This window comes from Phyllobates terribilis, unplaced genomic scaffold (assembly GCF_046119375.1).
Source record: "Phyllobates terribilis strain yellow unplaced genomic scaffold, ASM4611937v1 Scaffold_5__5_contigs__length_657084704, whole genome shotgun sequence".
NCBI classification, from domain to species: domain Eukaryota; kingdom Metazoa; phylum Chordata; class Amphibia; order Anura; family Dendrobatidae; genus Phyllobates; species Phyllobates terribilis.
Genome location: NW_027362765.1, coordinates 64,098,953 through 64,120,712, shown reverse-complemented (window position 1 = coordinate 64,120,712; position 21,760 = coordinate 64,098,953). Strand labels below are relative to the sequence as shown.

General features: G+C 44.0%; 1 protein-coding gene across 1 annotated transcript in view; it reads left to right on the top strand.

The window, feature by feature from the left end:
• The first annotated feature begins 3,785 nt into the window (after nucleotides 1–3,785).
• LOC141271982 (uncharacterized) overlaps nucleotides 3,786–21,760 on the top strand; it is a 41,468-nt gene continuing 23,493 nt past the window's right edge. Inside the window, exons 1-5 of the mRNA XM_073682242.1 lie at nucleotides 3,786–3,932; nucleotides 4,062–4,241; nucleotides 4,325–4,448; nucleotides 4,532–4,629; nucleotides 19,586–19,676. Of these exons, the coding sequence (XP_073538343.1) occupies nucleotides 3,855–3,932; nucleotides 4,062–4,241; nucleotides 4,325–4,448; nucleotides 4,532–4,629; nucleotides 19,586–19,676 (571 nt within the window). The 5' untranslated portion in view covers nucleotides 3,786–3,854. The remainder of the gene's footprint in view (nucleotides 3,933–4,061; nucleotides 4,242–4,324; nucleotides 4,449–4,531; nucleotides 4,630–19,585; nucleotides 19,677–21,760) is intronic.

Sequence of the window (21,760 nt, the reverse complement as noted above, 5' to 3'; positions counted from 1 at the left end):
ACGGCACTTTTACAGCAGCTGGGTTGGCTAATACATTCAAGGCTGTGTGCCCACGATGCGTTTTTGGTGCTTTTTTTGTGCATATTTGCAGCTCGTAAACGCTCCAGAAACGCATTGCATACCTTATCCCATGACTTCCTATGACATTCTGCAAGTTCTGTGCACATGGTCAGGATTTTTTCTGCGCAGATTTTACTCGCAGAAAAAATACGGACATGACCAATTCTTGTGCGTTTCTGCATGCGTACTTGCCTATATAATGCATTGGAAAAACGCATGGCAAATACGCATGCAAAAACGCGTCAAAAACTAATGGAAAAACCGCATACGTTTTTCTGCCGAGGAGATGCAGAAATTCTCAGGAAAATTTCTGCTTCATTTCTGCATCGTGGGCACTAAGCCTAACTCCCTCAAAGACACAGATCTTCCTGGGTCTAACCCTGGATTCTCAGGTCCAAGCCTGTTTTCTCACAGAGAACAAGATATGCAAGATAATCAATTTAGCCACAAAATCTATCAGATCTCCTGTAATGTCTTTAAGAGAGACTATGTCCCTGCTGGGATCCATGACATCCTGTCTTCCAGCAGTCAGATGGGCCCAGGGTCATATGAGGCTTCTGCAGCGGGAGGTCCTGTCAGCACAGAGATCCTTCAACGGACATTTAGAAAGAAGACTAGTTCTTTCATTAGAGACTGTAGCCTCTCTCTTGTTGGACAGACAGGAAAAATTATACCTCAGGCATGCAGTGGTTGAGACCAGCCGATTATGTTATCACAATCGATGCAAGTAGTTCTGGCTGGGGAGGTCACCTGGCAGATCACTCAGTTCAGGGACACTGGGCAAGCCATGAAAGAGGGGCATCATCAAACCTAAAGGAGCTTTGGGTGGTGGAAAGGTCCCTGTTAGGCTTTCTCCCCCACATTCAGGGGTACCACGTTCAGGTCAGACAATCAGACTATGGTGGCATACATAAATCACCAGGGGGTACAAGATCTCGCTCCCTTATAGTAGTGGCAAACAGGATCCTGCAGCTAGCAGAGCAGCATCTCCTATCCCTCAGTGCTCTATACATAAGGGGGGTAGAGAACACAAAAGCAGACTTTCTTAGTCGCCATACGTTAAGGCAGGGCGAGTGGGCCCTGAACCTGGTAGTCTTTCAACAGATCGTCCAGCTATGGGGTTTACCAGACATAGATCTGTTCGCCCGCAAGACCAACAAAAAGGTGGAGAAATTCTGTTCGTTAGACCCATCAGAGAATCCTTACGCGGTAGACGTCCTCCATATTCCGTGGAAGTTCAGAAAAGCCTATGCATTTCCCCCAATAGTAATGGTTCCAGCAGTCGTGAGGAAAGTGCAGGAAGATCGAGCAAGAATAATTCTGATATCCCCCTTCTGGCCAAAAAGGCCTTGGTTTTCCCTGCTCCGACTGATACCGATATTGGACCCCTGGATCCTGCCGAACCTTCTCAGTCAGGGACCAGTATTCCACACACAAGTCAAGGGGCTCCATCTTGCGGCGTGGAATTTGAGAGGGCATTACTGAGTAATAAAGATTTCTCCCCGGTCGTAGTTTATACCCAACGATGTAGTAGAAAACCCATAACAACTAAGATTTACGGTAGAATTTGGGTGAGATTCCTGGATTTTCTTAAGACCCCGTTGTCGAATAAACCTCCAATTAAGGAGGTCTTGGAGTTCCTACAAAGACGATACGATTCAGGGTTGGCCACGGGGACACTCAAAGTTCAGGTGTCTGCTCTGGGTGCACTATATAATTGTAACCTGGCAGGGAAGAGATGGATGGGTGTCTAGATTTATGAAATCCTGTGCTAGGTCCAGACTGGTTGGGACTCCCAAAATTCCTCTCTGGGGCCTTAATTTGGTTCTGAACGCTCTCGATCACGAACCATTTGAACCCCTGCAGGTTATCTCTCCAAAGTTACTCACCCTTAAAACTATTCTCTTGGTGACCTGTGCATTAGCCCGTAGGGTGAGCGACCTGCAGGCCCTTTTGGTTAATCCTCCATACACCCAAATTTATGGTGACAGGATCGTCCTACGTCCAGACCCAGCATATCTCCCTAAAGTTGTGTCCAGATTCCACTGTAATCAGGAGATTGTGTTACCTTCATTTTGCAGTAATCCAAAAAACCCGGCGGAACCTAGGTTTCACAATCTAGAAGTTAGGAGGTCCTAGTTACAGTACATAGACATAACTAATTAGTGGAGGAAGGATCATTCCTTGTTGCTAGCCTACCAGGGGAATAGGAAAGGTCACGAGGTATCCAAGGGTACTATTGCCAGGTGGCTTAGGGAGGCCATTAGTTTAGCCTACATGTCTGCTGGGGTTCCAGCTCCGGTCGGTATCAAGGCCCACTCCACTAGGGCCGTGGCAACCTTCTGGACAGAAAGAGCGGACGTTTCTATCAACCAGATATGTAAAGCCGCTACTTGGTCTGCACATTCCACCTTTTACAACCACTATAGGCTGGACCTGTCCTCCTCTGCTGACCTTACCTGTGGGAGAAGGATACTTCAGGCGGTGGTCCCTCCCTAGGGTGCTCACATTCTCCAAAATTCTCTCAAGGTGTGCTGTCTTGGGTGAAGGGAAAACGCCAAGGTTACTTACCGGTAGCCGTTTTTTCTGGAACCCTCGACGGCAACCCCCTCCTTTTTCTCACGCCTTGGGTGTGCACTATTTGGGTGCTTGTGTGTGATGTAGGTGTTAGTTATTTGCCTAACCTTTTCCGGAGGTCCTCTCAATTCTCTGCAATCAACTGAAGTGGGAGAGAGGTACCACCCTTTTATTTCAGACGGTTTCCTGTCTTTGGTGGGGCGGATCCCTCTCTCATGGTGTGCTGTCATGGGTTCTGGAAAAAAAAAAACGTTAAGTAAACTTGGTGTTTTGCACCGTTCAAAATAAAGCAATAAAAGAAATCACATATTTGATATCGCCATGTCCAGAATCGCCCGATCTATCAATATATAAAAATAATTAATCAGATCGGTAAACGGCGTAACGAGAAAAAAAAGGAATCAAAACGGCAGAATTATGTTTTTTTTGGTCACCGCAACATTGCAATAAAATGCAATAACAGGCGATCAAAAGATCATATCTACCTCAAAATGGTATCAATAAAAACGTCAGCTAGGCTTACAAAAAATAAGCCCTCACCCGGACCCAGATCCCGAAAAATGGAGACGCTACCAGTCTCAGAAAATGCCGCCATTTCTTTTTCTTTGCAAACTTTGAATTTTTTTTCAACACTTAAAAAAGAACCTATACATGCTTGGTATCTACGAACTTGTAATGACCTGGAGAATCATAATGGCAGGTCAGTTTTAGCATTTAGTGAACAGAGTAGAAAAAAAACAGTAAACAATTGTGGAATTGCACTTTTTTTTAAAAAAATTTCACCGCACTTGGAATTTTTTTCAGTACACTATATGGTAAAATCAATGGTGTTGTTCAAAAGTATAACTTATCGTGCAAAAAACAAGTCATCACACTTCCATATTGACTGAAAAGTAAAAAAGTTATAGCTCTGGGAAGACGGTGAGCAAAAAACAAAAAACGGAACAACCCAAAGTCGTTAAGGGGTTAACACAAAACTCTTTAATTTCAATGCTGCATTTCACTCCATACATGACACACGGCTGCCACACGGACCACAGATCACACCAGTACTGTTTTTTTCCAGTACAGGAATCACCAGGATGTGTGAAGGGGCCTTACATGGGCTCTTTATGATGTTACATCATCATCTTCTCCCCATTCAGGTCCCTACAATATCGGATCCTCTCAGTGGAGATCTTCTATATAAAAGAATTCTCCTGATTGACCGATCAAGGATGGATAGGGACAGGGACAAGATGGTGGAGAGGATATTACACCTCACCCTAGAGATCCTCTTCCGGCTTACTGGAGAGGTGAGAGATTCTGATGACGTCACATTACATCATTCTTATCTATGGGAATAACAGATGGACAGAACTGGAGAGGTGAGGATTCTGGAGATGTCTGTAGTGAGATTTATTAATGTGTCTCTCCATAACCAGGATTACACAGTAGTGAAGAAGACCTCTAGTGAGCTCTGTCAGGCCCCTGTTCCTGAGGGACGGGGAAGACCCCTGAGCCCAATCACGGGGCCTCCACCTCACTTCCTAATACATGAGGACATCAAAAAACAGAAGATCCTAGAACTCACCTACAAGATGATTGAGCTGCTGACTGGAGAGGTGACACTGCTGGGAATGCTGGGACATTATACAGTAACGCTATGGAGGGGTTGGGGTGATGACTGTATCATTGTATGTGTCAGGTTCCTATAAGGTGTCAGGATGTCGCTGTCTATTTCTCCATGGAGGAGTGGGAATATTTAGAAGGACACAAAGATCTGTACAAGGACGTCATGATGGAGGTTCCCCAGCCCCTCACATCACCAGGTAATAGACAGGACTAAATACACATGGCCTATAATTATCTGTATCTAAGTAATAAATTCAGTCCCTGTATGCGTTTCTTCCAGTTCTATCCAGTAAGAGGACAACACCAGAGAGATGTCCCCGTCCTCTTCAACAACAGTACTGTAAACCAGAAAATCCCAATGTTCCTCAGGATCATCAGGTAGATAGAGAGAAGGTGTCTTGACATCTCCCCTATGACACGTAGAAGGATGTGAAGGTCTTGTGCTCAGTCTTTTTCTATCTACAAGTATTATACACATTTAACAGCCATTTTACTAGAGACACTTTCACACTCCTATCTGAAACCAATTGGACACATGACCGTGGAGTGTAGGATAAGTAAGACAGCCGTATAAATCAGACCGAGATCGGAACGCAGTGCACGCATTGGCCGGTAGCTGTTCAAATTGGAGTGTGACGGGTGCATAGAAATACATGAAGTTTTCGCTTTCGGCCTGGTAGAGCTGCTGGCCAGTCCATGCACTGCGTTCCGATCTCAATCAGATTTATACGGCCGTCTGACTGCGCCCTAAATTGAAGTGATCAGTTTTCAGAATGGGAAGATTCAGCAATCTGAATTACTTCGAACACTGTCTCAGCACGAGTATTTCAAAAATTGGCATTGTTATGCATTTTTTTTATATGCAATGATTTGAAAGAGTATACTGAGAATGATGTCCTCGATGAAAATTATTCAATGATACTGAATCCCATGGATGTAAACAATGTATCAAGGAAAATATGAACAATAGTTGTGAGAACATGTGGTGCAGTTGTACAGACTGCAGCTGAATACTGCGCTAGTGTTCAACTAATGTGTGTGAATGCAGCCATCATTCCTTAGAACAGATGGGCGATAGCAGCAGAAGACCAGTTCCAGTGGCAATGATGACTATCGGAAACAGAAAGGAAAAAACTTTTGGCAAAAGAGAGCAAACGTGATATCACTGAGCAATGGAAAACATTGTCTGTACGGATTAATCCAGATTGATGATGGGAGGGTCAGAATTTGGCACCAGCATCATGAATCCATGTACCTTTTCTGTAAGGGGTCAACATTTCAGACTGATGGAGGTGAAGTAATGTTGAGGATATTTTTTGCACATTCTGGGTCCTCTGATACCTGTGGATGGATGTTAGGACACTAGGGATTTCCTAAGTATTGTGACCGATCAAGTTCGTCCCTTCATGGCAGCTGTTTACTCTATGGTGGAAGGACAATGATCCATACCATGACTACATGACCTGTATCATGTACTCATTGATTACTTCCAATGTAATGGAAATTTCGGCTGAGAAGTCCTATTGCGACACAGGCACCAGTGAAACGAGTTCCTCAGGGTGTGCTCAAATTTTTACATTATATAATATTATATATATATATATATATATATATATATTACAGACCAAAAGTTTGGACACACCTCATTTAAAGATTTTTCTGTATTTTCATGACTATGAAAATTGGACATTCACACTGCAGGCATCAAAACTATGAATTAACACATGTGGAATTATATATTTAACTAAAAAGTGTGAAACAACTGAAAATATGTCTTATATTCTAGGTTCTTCAAAGTAGCCACCTTTTGCTTTGATGACTGCTTTGCACACTATTGGCATTCTCTTGATGAGCTTCAAGAGGTAGTCACCGGAAATGGTTTTCACTTCACAGGTGTGCCCTGTCAGGTTTAATAAGTGGGATTTCTTGCCTTATAAATGGGGTTGGGACCATCAGTTGTGCTGTGCAGAAGTCTGGTGGATACATAGCTGATAGTCCTACTGAATAGACTGTTAGCTGCTTTTTTCTTGCCATAATACAAATTCTAAGTAAAGAAAAACGAGTGGCCATCATTACTTTAAGAAATGAAGGTCAGTCAGTCCGAAAAATTGGGAAAACTTTGAAAGTGTCCCCAAGTGCAGTTGCAAAAACCAGCAAGCGCTACAAAAAATCTGGCTCACATGAGGACCGCCCCAGGAAAGGAAGACCAAGAGTCACCTCTGCTTCTGAGGCTAAGTTTATCCAAGTCACCAGCCTGAGAAATTGCAGGTTAACAGCAGCTCAGATTAGAGACCAGGTCAATGCCACACAGAGTTCTAGCAGCAGACACATCTCTCCAACAACTGTTAAGAGGAGACTTTGTGCAAGAGGCCTTCATGGTAAAATAGCTGCTAGGAAACCACTGCTAAGGACAGGCAACAAGCAGAAGAGACTTGTTTTGGCTAAAGAACACAAGGAATGGACATTAGACCAGTGGAAATCTGTGCTTTGGTCTGATGAGTCCAAATTTGAGATCTTTGGTTCCAACCACCGTGTCTTTGTGCGAAGCAGAAAAGGTGAACGGATGGACTCTGCATGCCTGATTCCCACCGTGAAGCATGGAGGAGGAGGTGTGATGGTGTGGGGGTGCTTTGCTGGTGACACTGTTGGGGAATTATTCAAAATTGAAGGCATACTGAACCAGCATGGCTGCCACAGCATCTTGCAGTGGCATGCTATTCTATCCGGTTTGCATCTAGTTGGACCATCATTTATTTTTCAACAGGACAATGACCCCAAACACACCTCCAGGCTGTGTAAGGGCTATTTGACCAAGAGGGAGAGTGATGGGGTGCTACGCCAGATGACCTGGCCTCCACAGTCACTAGACCTGAACCCAATCGAGATGGTTTGGGGTGAGCTGGACCGCAGAGTGAAGGCAAAAGGGCTAACAAGTGCTAAGCATCTCTGGGAACTCCTTCAGGATTGTTGGAAGACCATTTCCGGTGACTACGTCTTGAAGCTCATCAAGAGAATGCCAAGAGTGTGCAAAGCGGTCATCAAAGCAAAAGGTGGCTACTTTGAAGAACCTAGAATATAAGACATATTTTCAGTTGTTTCACACTTTTTTGTTAAGGAAGAGAGATGAGGGGGACCATACATACAAGGATGAGGGGGGGCCATACATACAGGGATGAGGCATGAGTGGGGCCATACATACAGGGTTGAAGGGTGCCATACATACCAGGAAGAGGGATGAAGATGCCATACATACCAGGATGGTTGTGAGGGAGGGCCATACATACTAGGATGAACGGTGCCATACAGGGGTGAGGGGGCCATGCATACCAGGATAGGGGATTGGGGTGCCATGCATACCAGGATGGTGGATTGGGGGGCCATGCATATCAGGATGGGGATGAGGGCCATGTATAACAAAAAGGAGGGGGCCATATATACCAGGATGTGGGATATTAACAGAATTGGGGGACATTACCCCTATAACAGTGTCAGCAGCAGAGCCCGTCCCCTTTAACAGAGCATCATGACCACAATTTTTGCTTAAATTCTTTTTTTTCTATTTTCCTCCTCTAAAACCATGGTCCAGTGCGTAATTAACCTTTTAGGGTTGTGACTTGTTCACTATCATCGTTAGGTAAGGCCATGTGATGCAATTTTCCCAGATTTATAAAATCCCAGTCTCCTCTAACCTTGTGCCAAAAAACAGCCATGGGTTCTTCTAACCAGCTGCCTTGCACTCTGAAAATGAAATGGTGGCGACCCACAAAGCAGGAGAAGGCTATAAGAAGACAACAAAGCGTTTTTAAGTTACCTTTTCCTCAGTTAAAAATGTAACTAAGAAATGGCAATTAACAGGAACAGTGGAGGTTACGATAAGGTCAGGAAGATCAAGCAAAATTTCAGTGAGAGCTGCTTGTAGGATTGCTAGAGAGGCAAATCAGAACCCCTGCTCGACTGCAAAAAACCTTCAGAAAGATTTACCAGACTCTGGAGATGTGGCACATTATTCTACTGTTCAGAGACACCTGTACAAATATGGCCTTCATGGAAGAGTCATTAGAAGAAAATCTCTCCTGTATCCTCACCATAAAATTCAGAGTCAGAAGTATGAAAAGGTACATCTAAATAAGCCTGATGCGTTTTGGAAACAAGTCTTGTAGACCGATGTGGTTAAAATAGAACTCTTTGGCCACAATGATCAAAGGTATGTGTGGAGAAAAAAGGGCACAGACTTTCAGGAAAAGAACATGTTGCCAAGCATGGGGGTAGATCAATCATGCTTTGGGGTTATGTTGCAACCAATGGCATGGGAACCACATCACAAGACAGAGGGAAGAATGGATTCAATTAAATTTCAACAAATTCTTGATGCAAACTTAACACCATCTGTAAAAAAGCTGAAGTTGAAAAGAGGATCCTAAACACACGTCAAAATCCACAATAGACTACCATAAAAGGTTCAGGCTGAAGGTTTTACAATGGCCCTCACAGTTTCTGATCTGAACATCATTGAAAATCTGTTGCTAGACCTCAAAATAGCAGTGCATGCAAGACGACCCAGGAATGTCACAGAACTGGAAGAATTTTCCAAGAAAGAATGGATGAAAATCCCTCAAACAAGAAATGAAAGACTCTAGGCTGGCTACAAAAAGCAATTACAAGCTGGGATACTTTCAAAACGGGGTGCTACTAGGTACTAACCATGCAGGGTGACCAAACTTTTTCATCAACCTATTTTTCCTTTTTGTCATTTTTGAAATGTAAAAGATGAAAATATATATATTTTTGTTTTGCTTTAAATACAAAGGAAATGAGCCATCTTTAACTGCTCACAATAACAGTAATTTTGATCAGGGGAGCGCAAACTTTGTAGAATCTACACACATACACAGTCATGTCTGAAAGTATTGGCACCCTTGAAATTGTTCCAAAAAATGAAGTATTTCTCCCAGAAAATTATTGGAATTACCCGTGTTTTGTTACACACAAAGGAAATAAACGTGTATATTGGAACAACACAAACAAAAACTGATGGGGGGGGGGGATTGGAAAACTGGACATAATTTCACAAAGAAAAATGCCCCGGACAAAATTTTGGCACCCTCAACTTAATATTTGGTTGCACACTTTTTGGAATAAATAACTGCAATCAATTACTTTCTAGCAATATTAACAAGCTTCTTACACTTCTCAACTGGAATTTTGGTCCACTCTTTTGCAAACAGCTTCAGGTCTCTCATATTTGAAGGGTGCTTTCTCCCGGTACAATTTTAACATCTACTTTCTGCACACCTAATATCATGTCTGAAGTGCGGACAGTGAGTAGAAAATGGTGCCACAACCTCACTCTGCAGAGCCCCACATACAAATATAGTTTACTGTATATATAGTGAACCACCTAGAAACATTTCCCAAGACTTTTCCCAGCTGCATGGCCGACCCTCTGTAACTCTCTCCTGCCCAGCTGCAGGGCTGACCCTCTGTAACTCTCCCCTGCCCAGCTGCAGGATTAACCCTCTGTAATTCTCCCCTGCCCAGCTGCAGGGCTGACCCTCTGTAACTCTCCCCTCCCCAGCTGCAGGTCTGATCCTCTGTAACTCTCCCCTGCCCAGCTGCAGGGCTGACCCTCTGTAACTCTCCCCTGCCCAGCTGCAGGGCTGACCCTCTGTAACTCTCCCCTGCCCAGCTGCAGGGCTGACCCTCTGTATCTCTCCCCTGCCCAGCTGCAGGGCTGACCCTCTGTATCTCTCCCCTGCCCAGCTGCAGGGCTGACCCTCTGTATCTCTCCCCTGTCCAGCTGCGGGGCTGACCTTCTGTAACTTTCCCCTGCCCAGCTGCAGGGCTGACCCTCTGTAACTTTCCCCTGCCCAGCTTCAGGGCTGACCTTCTGTAACTCTCCCCTGCCCAGCTGCAGGGCTGACCCTCTGTAACTTTCCCCAGCCCAGCTGCAGGGCTGACCCTCTGTAACTTTCCCCTGCCCATCTGCAGGGCTGACCCTCTGTAACTCTCCCCTGCCCAGCTGCAGGGCTGACCCTCTAACTCTCCCCTGCCCAGCTGCCTACTCTCCTATAACTTTCACATAAAAGTTACTACAATAAATGATAGCATTAACCATATAATGATAGTAGTTTGCATCAGTGTTAGTGATGAGCGAACATGCTTGCGACTACTCGGTACTCGCCCAAGCATCACTTTGCTCAACAGATTGCTTCGGCGGGAGGTCAGGTTCCCGCCTTTCATGTTTGGCAAGCTTAATAGAGCCAATGAACATGCAGGGATTGCTTGCCGCGCACTGTAATGCCGTAGCCATGTTGGTTGTGGACATTACAGTGGTTGGCTGGCCACATAGCGTCATCGGATCTATATAAGACCTGGTGTCACTATGCTCGTCACAGTCTACCCCGGAAACAGGCAGAGTAGGGAGAGCTGCTGCTGAGTCAGGGAGAGAGTCCTTCTGAGGACTAATCCACCTGCATATATTCAGTGGGGATAGCAGGAGTTAGGCAGACAGGGTATGTGGCAGACTACAGTGCATACAGCACAAGTGGGTCCATTGCACGTTCTGTTGTTACAGATATTTGTAGACATAGCCCCAGGTATCAGGGGCCAGGGCTATTTTTTTTTATCTTAATCCTGATTATTTGCTTAAAAAGCTATCCAGAGTACAGAATTTTTCTGCTCCATTTGCTTGTTAGCAGAGCAGAATACAGCCAGATCTTTTCCATATTACAGCGATAAAAATCCAGAAATTTGAACTGAACGTGGAAAATATTGGCCTCATTTTCCATGTTGTTGCTGGAGTGCCATCCCCGTATTACACGAGCACGTTTCCCACAACATTGGCCGTGCCCTCAACATCGCAGTTACTGGGAAAGTCCACCTAACCACAGACCCGTGGACAAGTGCTTGTGGGCAGGGACGGTACATCTCGCTGACGGCACACTGGGTTAATATAGTGGAAGCCGGGAACCAGTCATACCTTGGGACGGAACACGTCCTCCCGACACCGAGGATTGCGGGCCCTGGGTCAATCGCCCCACATTCTACATCTCCTGCACCTCCTCCTCTTCAGCCTCTTTCTCCGAAATGACCACATTAGTCACAAGCTGGAAGCACTGCAGCACTGCCTCAGCCAAGCGTCAACATTCGGTGCTGAAGCTAATATTCTTAGGTGACAAACCGCACAATGCTGAAGAGTTGTGGACAGCTCTGAAAGAGCAGGCAGATCTGTGGCTGTCACCGCTGAGCCTACAGCCAGGCATGGTCGTGTGTGACAATGGCCGGAACCTGGTGGCGGCTCTGAAGTGAGGCAAGCTCACACAACACATGTACCATACCTGGCCCGTGTGCTTAACCTCATGGTTCAGTGGTTTCTTAAAACCTACCCGGATCTGCTTGTCAAAGTACGCCATATGTGTGTCCATTTTAGAAAGTTAGCTACAGCTTCTGCCGCCCTTGCCGTGCTTCAGCAGCGTTTGCAGCTTCCAGCTCACCGACTGGTGTGTGATGTCCCCATGTGTTGGAACTCTACATTGCAGATGTTGGGAAGGATTTGTGAGCAGAAGACTACCAGCATCAACAAGGCCATCGGTATTTAGGTCAGACGCCACACCTAAGACCTCAGGAGTAGACATGGATGTCAGACATATGTACCATCCTCCAAACCTTTGAGGACTCCACCAAGATGTTGAGCGGCGATGACGCCATAATTAACGTCACCATCCCGCTTCTGTCTTCTGAAACGTTCTATGCTCACAATAAAAGAGGATGCATTGCAGGCGGACTTGATAAGGTGGAGCAAGGAACCATACAGGGTGATTCCACACAGCCCTGCCTCATCTTATCCCAACGTGGATTGGGTGACAATGAGGAAGAAGAGGAGCTAGCTTCCTGCGCTATAGACGGTAGTACCTTCACAACTGTCATACCATCTGTTCAGCGTGGATCGCCTGATGAAAGGGAAAGGAGGATGAGGAGGAGATCATGGTCAGTCGTCCTCTTGGTGAGGACACGGAAGTCTTGCCTGTTAGCTGTCTGGCACACATGGCTGAGTTTTTTACGCTGCCTTTCCCGTGACCCTCACATCCACATTTTGGGTGACAGTCATTACTGGTTGGTAACACTACTAGACCAACACTACAAGGAGTATTTTCTGTCTCTTATTCCCACGCCGGACAGGCCTAATAAAATGGGGCAGTACCAGAAGGCCTCTGTTGCGGAATTATTAAAAAAAATCCCATCTGAAAACGCTGCCAGCTGAGGTCACAGTTCTTTTCGACAACCAAGGAGCACAGGCGAGAGAGACACAAATCCAATCCAGCAGAGGCAAGGGAACACTTTCAAAGTTCTGGGACAGTTTTCTCAGACCCTCACATCTCACAGGCCCTGATGCGTGGGATACTCTCACAAGGAGGGAAACGTTTTGGAAGATGCGGAAGGAGTACCTTGCCAACCGTACCAATGTTCTCCGTGATTCCTCTGTGCCTTATAATTATTGGGTATCCAAGCTGGACACGTGGCATGAACTGATTCTCTACACCTTGGAGGTCCTGGCCTGCCCTGTCGCTATCATTTTGTCAGAGCGTGTTTTTAGTGCTGCTGGTGGAATTGTAACTGATAGGCGCATCCGCCTGTCAACTGAAAATGCTGACAGGCTGACTCTTATAAAAATGAACAAGGGCTGGATTGGGCCAGACTTTTCAACACCACCGAATGATAGCAGCATACCAAATTCAAATACAGTGTCTCTTTTTTGGGAGGTCTAACTCTATTCCCATGCACCTCTGTCTTCGCACCCAGACATGGGTACACGCTTCCTGATTTTGCCTATTTGCTCTTGTCCTCCTCCTTCTCCTCATCCTCATCCTCATCCTCCACCACCATATCACCATATTTACGTCTCTTGCAAGGGGCATTGGAGTGCCTCCAAATTTTTGGCACCCGTTGTAGTCACTACAGTCATGGCCAAAAGTATTGAGAATGAGACAAATAGTAATTTTTCCAAAGTTTACTGCTTCATTTTTTGTAATGGCAATTTGCATATACTCCTGAATGTCGAAGAGTGATCAGCTTAACAGCAATTGCTGTACTTGCAAAGTCAATATTTGCCCAGAAAATGAACTTTAACCCCCAAAACACATTTCAACATCATTGCAGTCCTGCCTTAAAAGGAGCAGCTAACATCGTTTTAGTGATTGATCCATTAACACAGGTGTGGGTGTTGATGAGGACAGGGCTGGCGATCAATCAGTCATGATTAAGTAAGAATGACATCACTGGACACTTTAAAAGGAGGCTGGTTCTTGGTATCATTGTTTCTCTTCAGCTAGCCATGGTTATCTCTAAAGAAACACTTGCAGCCATCATTGCACTGCACAAAAATGGCCTAACAGGGAAGAGTATCGCAGCTGCAAAGATTGCACCTCAGTCAACAATCTATCGCATCATCAAGAACTTCAAGGAGAGAGCTTCCATTGTTGTCAAAAAGGCTCCAGGGCTCCCAAGAAAGACCAGCAAGCGCCAGGACCGTATCTTAAAACTGTTTCAGCTGCGGGATCGGACTACCAGCAGTGCCGAGCTTGCTCAGGAATGGCAGCAGGCTGGTGTGAGTGCTTCTGCACGCACTGTGAGGCGGAGACTCTTTGAGCAAGGGCTGGTTTCAAGGAGGGCAGCAAAGAAGCCACTTCTCTCCAGAAAAAACATCAGGGACCGACTGATATTCTGCAAAAGGTACAGGGAGTGGACTGCTGAGGACTGGGGCAAAGTCATTTTCTCTGAGGAATCCCCTTTTCGATTGTTTGGGACATCTGGAAAACAGCTTATTCGGAGAAGAAGAGGTGAGCGCTACCACCAGTCTTGTCTCATGCCAACTGTAAAGCATCCTGAAACCATTCATGTGTGGGGTTGCTTCTCAGCCAAGGGAATCGGCTCACTCACAGTCTTGCCTAAAAACACAGCCATGAATAAAGAATGGTACCAGAATGTCCTCCAAGAGCAACTTCTCCCAACCGTCCAAGAGCATTTTGGCGCCCAACAATGCCTTTTCCAGCATGATGGAGCACCTTGCCATAAAGCAAAGGTGATAACTAAATGGCTCATGGAACAAAACATAGAGATTTTGGGTCCATGGCCTGGAAACTCCCCAGATCTTAATCCCATTGAGAACTTGTGGTCAATCATCAAGAGACGGGTGGACAAACAAAAACCAACAAATTCTGGCAAAATGCAAGCATTGATTATGCAAGAATGGACTGCTATCAGTCAGGATTTGGTCCAAAAGTTGATTGAGAGCATGCCAGGGAGAATTACAGAGGTCTTGAAGAAGAAGGGGCAACACTGCAAATATTGACTTGCTGCATTAACTCATTCTAACTGTCAATATAACCTATTGGTACTCATAATATGATTGCAATTATATTTCTGTATGTGATATAAACATCAGACAAACACTAATAAAAACCAGAGGCCAGCAGATCATGTGAAAATATAATTTTGGTGTCATTCTCAAAACTTTTGGCCATGACTGTACATATGCAAGAACAGTATGGGTGACCCACTCCTTTCTAAAGGGAACATGTCATTACTGAGGCCCACCTCTTGTGTCTTTAAATTGTTATTGGGGTTTTTCCCAAATTTTGCCAGCCCTTGCAGTCACTGCATAGGCATTACCACTAAAGGAGATCCACTCCTTTATAATGGGAACATTTTTTTTTTACTTAGACCCTCTTCTATGTCTCTTCAAAGGGGTATTGGGATGCGTCCAAATTTTTGGCAGCCCTTGCTACTGCATACGCAATAACAGTATAGGCAACCCACTCTTTAATAATAGGAACAACAAAGCATAGCCGCCTGATGGCCTTTTAAAAATACTGTTTGTGACTTTGAGTCCCTCCTTCATAAATGAAACAGGATGTGTCTGATGATGTCTCACACACCACATGGGCAGATAAGGTAGTAAAATGTTAAAATGACATTTACCGGCGAATGTATTTTTCACCGTTGAAAGCAATGCAAAAGTGCAAAAACGCATCAAAAACACTATGTGTGAACATAACCCAAGGTGTGGAGAGCATTTTTGTTTTGGTTATTTATTTTGACTTATACAGTACAGACCAAAAGTTTGGACACACCTTCTCATTTAAAGATTTTTCTGTATTTTCATAACTTTGAAAATTGTACGTTCACACTGAAGGCATCAAAACTATGAATTAACACATGTGGAATTATATACTTAACAAAAAAGTGTGAAACAACTGAAAATATGCCTTATATTCTAGGTTCTTCAAAGTAGCCATCTTTTGTTTGATGACTGCTTTGCACACTCTTGGCATTCTCTTGATGAACTTCAAGAGGTAGTCACCGGAGATGGTTTTCACTTCACAGGTGTGCCCTGTCAGGTTTAATAAGTGGGATTTCTTGCCTTATAAATGGGGTTGAGACCATCAGTTGTGTTGTGCAGAAGTCTGGTGGATACACAGCTGATAGTCCTACTGAATAGACTGTTAGAATTTGTATTATGGCAAGAAAAAAGCAGCTAAGTAAAGAAAAACGAGTGGCCATCATCACTTTAAGAAATAAAGGTCAGTCAGTCCGAAAAATTGGGAAAACTTTGAAAGTGTCCCCAAGCGGAGTTGCAAAAACCTTCAAGCGCTACAAAGAAACTGGCTCACATGAGGACCACCCCAGGAAAGGAAGACCAAGAGTCACCTCTGCTTCTGAGGATAAGTTTATCCGAGTCACCAGCCTCAGAAATCGCAGGTTAACAGCAGCTCAGATTAGAGACCAGGTCAATGCCACACAGAGTTTTAGCAGCAGACACATCTCTACAACAACTGTTAAGAGTAGACTTTGTGCAGCTGGCCTTCATGGTAAAATAGCTGCTAGGAAACCACTGCTAAGGACAGGCAACAAGCAGAAGAGACTTGTTTGGGCTAAAGAACACTAGGAATGGACATTAGACCAGTGGAAATCTGTGCTTTGGTCTGATGAGTCCAAATTTGAGATCTTTGGTTCCAACCACCGTGCCTTTGTGCGATGCATAAAAGGTGAACGGATGGACTCTACATGCCTGGTTCCCACCGTGAAGCATGGAGGAGGAGGTGTGATGGTGTGGGGGTGCTTTGCTGGTGACACTGTTGGGGATTTATTCAAAATTGAAGGCATATTGAACCAGCATGGCTACCACAGCATCTTGCAGCGGCATGCTATTCCATCCGGTTTGCGTTTAGTTGGACCATCATTTATTTTTCAACAGGACAATGACCCCAAACACACCTCCAGGCTGTGTAAGGGCTATTTGACCAAGATGGAGAGTGATGGGGTGCTACGCCAGATGACCTGGCCTCCACAGTCACCAGACCTGAACCTAATCGAGATAGTTTGGGGTGAGCTGGACTGCAGAGTGAAGGCAAAAGGGCCAACAAGTGCTAATTATCTCTGGGAACTCCTTCAAGATTGTTGGAAGACCATTTCCGGTTACTACCTCTTGAAGCTCATCAAGAGAATGCCAAGAGTGTGCAAAACAGTCATCAAAGCAAAAGGTGGCTACTTTGAAGAACCTAGAATATAAGACATATTTTCAGTTGTTTCACACTTTTTTGTTAAGTATATAATTCCACATGTGTTAATTAATAGTTTTGATGCCTTTAGTGTGAACGTACAATTTTCAAAGTTATGAAAATACAGAAAAATCTTTAAATGAGAAGGTGTGTCCAAACTTTTGGTCTGTACTGTATACAAGTAATTACCCTGGAAAGAATGTTCCTTAACATATTTCCCAGGAAAATCCATTTTGTTTTTGTATGTTTTATTGTGAGTCTGTAAAAGTGGCGTAATACTCTGACAACATTGTTGACAGCAGTGACCTGGGAGTCAGAGATGCTTCCAGGGGTCTTCCCCATGCTGTTCCCATGTCATTTCAGCACTGTTCCTATCGATTTGGACAATTTATAGACCCTCTGCACACCGTCGGGGGGGCCGTCGGAAAAATGCTCAAGTTTCCTCTAGACTTACATTGGGCTTGTTGCTCGGATCGAGCACTCGAGCATTCCAATTTGCTCGACCTGAGCAATGAGTACTCGAGCATGTTAGTGCTCGCTCATCAGTAATCAGTGTCCTGTAATAACAGTATATCCTGCAGCACCATATATAAGCTTTATGTCATACAGCAATCCTGTTCAGGGGGTGCCAGCATTTTACACTAGGATCATGACAGTGAATTTTCCTTGTTTTCCCATCTTCACTGTCCTCAGATCTTAATCCTATATCTTAATCTTAATCCTATCTATCTCTGGGACGAGGTAGAATTGGATGTTGAGATGATATCAGTACCTTCATCTAATTTGCTTCAACTGCAACAACCTATCCTGTTGGCATGGGCCAGTATTCCTGTGGAACAATCTCCACACCTAGTGGAATCTGACGCAATGAATTGCTGCAGTTGTGAAGGCCAATGGCAGCCCAACGTTCTACAAGATGGGTGTCTCTAATAATGTGGCCATTTATTGTACAGTGGGTATGGAAAGTATTCAGAAGACCCCTTTAAATTTTTCACTCTTTGTTTCATTGCAGTCATTTGGTAAATTCTAAAAAGTTCATTTTTTTTCTCATTAAAGTACACTCTTCACCCCATCTTGACTGAAAAAAACAGAAATGTAGAATTTTTTGCAAATTTATTAAAGAAAAACTGAAATATCACATGGTTATAAGTATTCAGACCCTTTGCTCAGTATTGAGTAGAAGCACCCTTTTGAGCTAGTACAGCCATGAGTCTTCTTGGGAATGATGCAACAAGTTTTTCACACCTGGATTTGGGTATCCTCTACCATTCTTCCTTGCAGATCCTCTCCAGTTCCGTCAGGTTGGATGGTGAACGTTGGTGGATAGCCATTTTCAGGTCTCTCCAGAAATGCTCAATTGGTTTTAGGTCAGGGCTCTGGCTGGGCCAGTCAAGAATGGTCACAGAGTTGTTCTGAAGCCACTCCTTTGTTATTTTAGCTGTGTGCTTAGGGTCATTGTCTTGTTGGAAAGTGAACCTTCGGCCAAGTCTGAGGTCCAGAGCACTCTGGAAGAGGTTTTCATCCAGGATATCTCTCTCCTTGGCCGCATTCATGTTTCCTTCAATTGCAACCAGTCGTCCTGTCCCTGCAGCTGAAAAAATACCCCCATAGCATGATGCTGCCACAACCATCTTTCACTGTTGGGATTGTATTGGGCAGGAGAAGAGCAGTGCCTAGTTTTCTCCATGCATACCACTTAGAATTATCACCAAAAAGTTCTATCTTCGTCTCATCAGACCAGAGAATCTTATTTCTCATAATCTGGGAGTCCTTCATGTGTTTTTGAGCTATGCAGGCTTTCATATGTCTTGCACTGAGGAGAGGCTTCCGTCAGGCCACTCTGCCATAAAGGCCCGACTGGTGGAGGGCTGCAGTGATAGTTGACTTTGTGGAATTTTCTCCCATCTCCCTACTGCATCTCTGGAGCTCAGCCACAGTGATCTTGGGGTTCTTCTTTACCTCTCTCACCAAGACTCTTCTCCCACGATTGCTCAGTTTGGCTGGACGGCTAGGTCTAGGAAGACTTCTGGTGGTCCCAGACTTCTTCCATTTAAGGATTATGGAGACCACTGTGATCTTAGGAACCTTGAATAATGCAGAAATTCTTTTGTAACCTTGGCCAGATCTATGCCTTGCCACAATTCTGTCTCTGACCTCCTTGGGAAGTTCCTTTGAGCTCATGATTCTTGGTTTGACATACACTGTGAGCTGTGAGGTCTTACATAGACAGATGTGTGTCTTTCCAAATCAAGTCTTGTTAGTTTAATTAAGCATAGCTGGACTCCAATGAAGGAGTAGAACCATCTCAAGGAGGATCACAAGGAAATGGACAGCATGTGACTTAAATAAGAGTGTCTGAGCAAAGGGTCTGAATACTTATGACCATGTGATATTTGTTTTTTCCTTTTTTAATAAACTTGCAAAAATTTCTACATTTATGATTTTTTCAGTCAAGATGGGGTGCAAAGTATACTTTAATGAGAAAAAAATGGACTTTTTAGAATTTACCAAATGGCTGCAATGAAACAAAGAGTGAAAAATGTAAAGGGGTCTGAATACTTTCTGGACCCACTGTTTGTTTTATACTTAGTGGAGATAACAGGATAAAGTTGATCATAGACATAAGATGTTGTCTGAATCGTCTCAAAATATTCTGGTTATCAAGATTGCCTTTTCGAAAAAAGAACTAGCAAGTTGGATTTTGTTTTACCGTTGTTTTTCAAAATCATTTCACCAAAAATCTTCATCTGTCTGTGACTCTTACATTTGTTTTTCAGGGTAAATATTTGACCCATATTAATACTACAGAGACATATGTAAGGGGTGATGAGCGGTGGAAAGAGGAGATTCCTACAGATAACCGCACAGGTGAGTAGTGACCACTAAATGCAGAGAAGTTACATATTCTTCTGAGTCACTGGCTTGCAGAATAACTATAAATGTTACATTTTTGGGGTGGTTCAATCGGGTAAGATATGTTGAATTCATTAGGACGTGCGTGACACTTAGTGAATTTGGCACATCTTCTCAATGGCTCCTGCCTCTGTGCACATAGCCAAAAATGGTACTCAAGTTAAGAACGGACTGGAGCATAATTTCTGACTGGCGTAAGTTGTGTCATGGTCCTTCCCTATCCCTCATGCTAGGGGGCGCCCTAGTCTATCCCTGTCCCCCAGATTACCCCGAAAGGTGGAGACGCCAGGGTCGCATGCCTTGTTGTGCTCCTGACTTACCCTTATCGGTTCCCTCCCCCACCCAGGAAGGTGTGAGGCCAATGTGTATAGGATTACACTAATCAGACAGACAAGGGAAAACAGACAGGGATAAATGAAAACTGCAATCATACAAAATACACTAACCAAACAACAGAGTGGACCACAGGGGATGGTAAGGTAGGTGAAACCAAATAGGAGAGGATGAGGATGAACATGCAAACAAACTCCACTCAGAAATCTCCAAAACAAATCTCCAAACCATGCCAAATAAACTATCATTGGCTATTCCCAAATGCCAGTGGCAAACATATATACCAGATTGTCCAACACAGAACAGCTGAGGCGATCCATGATGGACAGCTCCAGGAGATCAACTGAACTGATTAACCCTATCAATGGCAGAGCAAAGAAAACCTGCACTGTTTAGTATGATGGTGAAGCAGTTCTAACCAGTGCATGAGTTCGAGTAAACAGACGCCGGTATCTTCTGGTCCCTGTCTGTCGCGGTATTCCTGTGACATTATGCTTCTGCAGTGGCACAGACACTTTGATAAATCGTCCCCTAAGTGCTTAAAAAAAATGTTTTTTTTACACTGTTTTGTATGAAGGTTTCTCCACTGCATCCACATATCGTTTCTAAACAACTTCAGAGGAGATGACTCCTTACTCACAGTCCTGTCCATCACAGGTCACTGTGCACAATGGAGGTCTCTAAATACACTTTTGAAGCATGTTAGTGTCAGTGACCTCTGATCTATAAAGCGGAATCATTACCAATCACAGGCTTCACTGTTATGTACAAGAGAATTCTCTCAGCCTAAAAACCTCAATAGCATTCTTCATTACATGTTATAATATACTGGTCTATACAGATATCTCTATATGCCAGTACATTAGAAGATACAATAAAGTTGCAAAACAATTACAATAAACCTGACATACTTTGTGTAATAGTAACAACCTGTACAATACAGGAAACAAAAATTATTTATGGTGATCGATAAATGATGTGACTAAAAATGATTGATTTGTTTTTAACCATGTCAGTTTGTATAACTATAAAATAAGCACATCGTGCACAACTTTTTATTCTAAAAATACTCACATATCGGAATACAGAAGGACCTCGACGTACCTATTAGATCTTCGTGTCATCTGAGCACTGTCCATTCTTCACTGAGCAGTTGATATTAGAAGTTTTGAAAAATCTCAAGATTTTTTTCTATGTGAGAAAAGAAAACTAATGACACACAGATTGCATCAACTGATACAGACTAAAAATGGATCCAGCACAAAGTTATTCAAGAATGACCAAAAAAAACATGATGTCTGATTGAGGCCTAAAGATATAGTCACATTCTGAAGTGCCTGCGCAGAGCACTCTGTCTGGGGTTTGTTTTTGCTCACGATAATGGTGTACAAATGTGCCTCTAATGTGTCCATTCAGTGCAATGAGGCAAATGTAGACAGACGTAATAGATCAGGGGAAGGTCATTCTGTATTCTTGCGTGCACCTCGCAGCTATCACATTACATGGTGTAGCACAACAAATCAGGAGAGAATATCAGAGCCTTTATAAAAGCCGAGGCAGGGAATGCTGCACCCATTTTGAGGTGGTTCTCGATAGTGAAGACATATCAGAGCTCACAGCTCGGCAATAGAGATAGGAAGAGAAAGCCCTAAAGCATTAGACAAATACTTTAGACTGTGTGTTGTACAACTGCAGTAGTAAAAGAA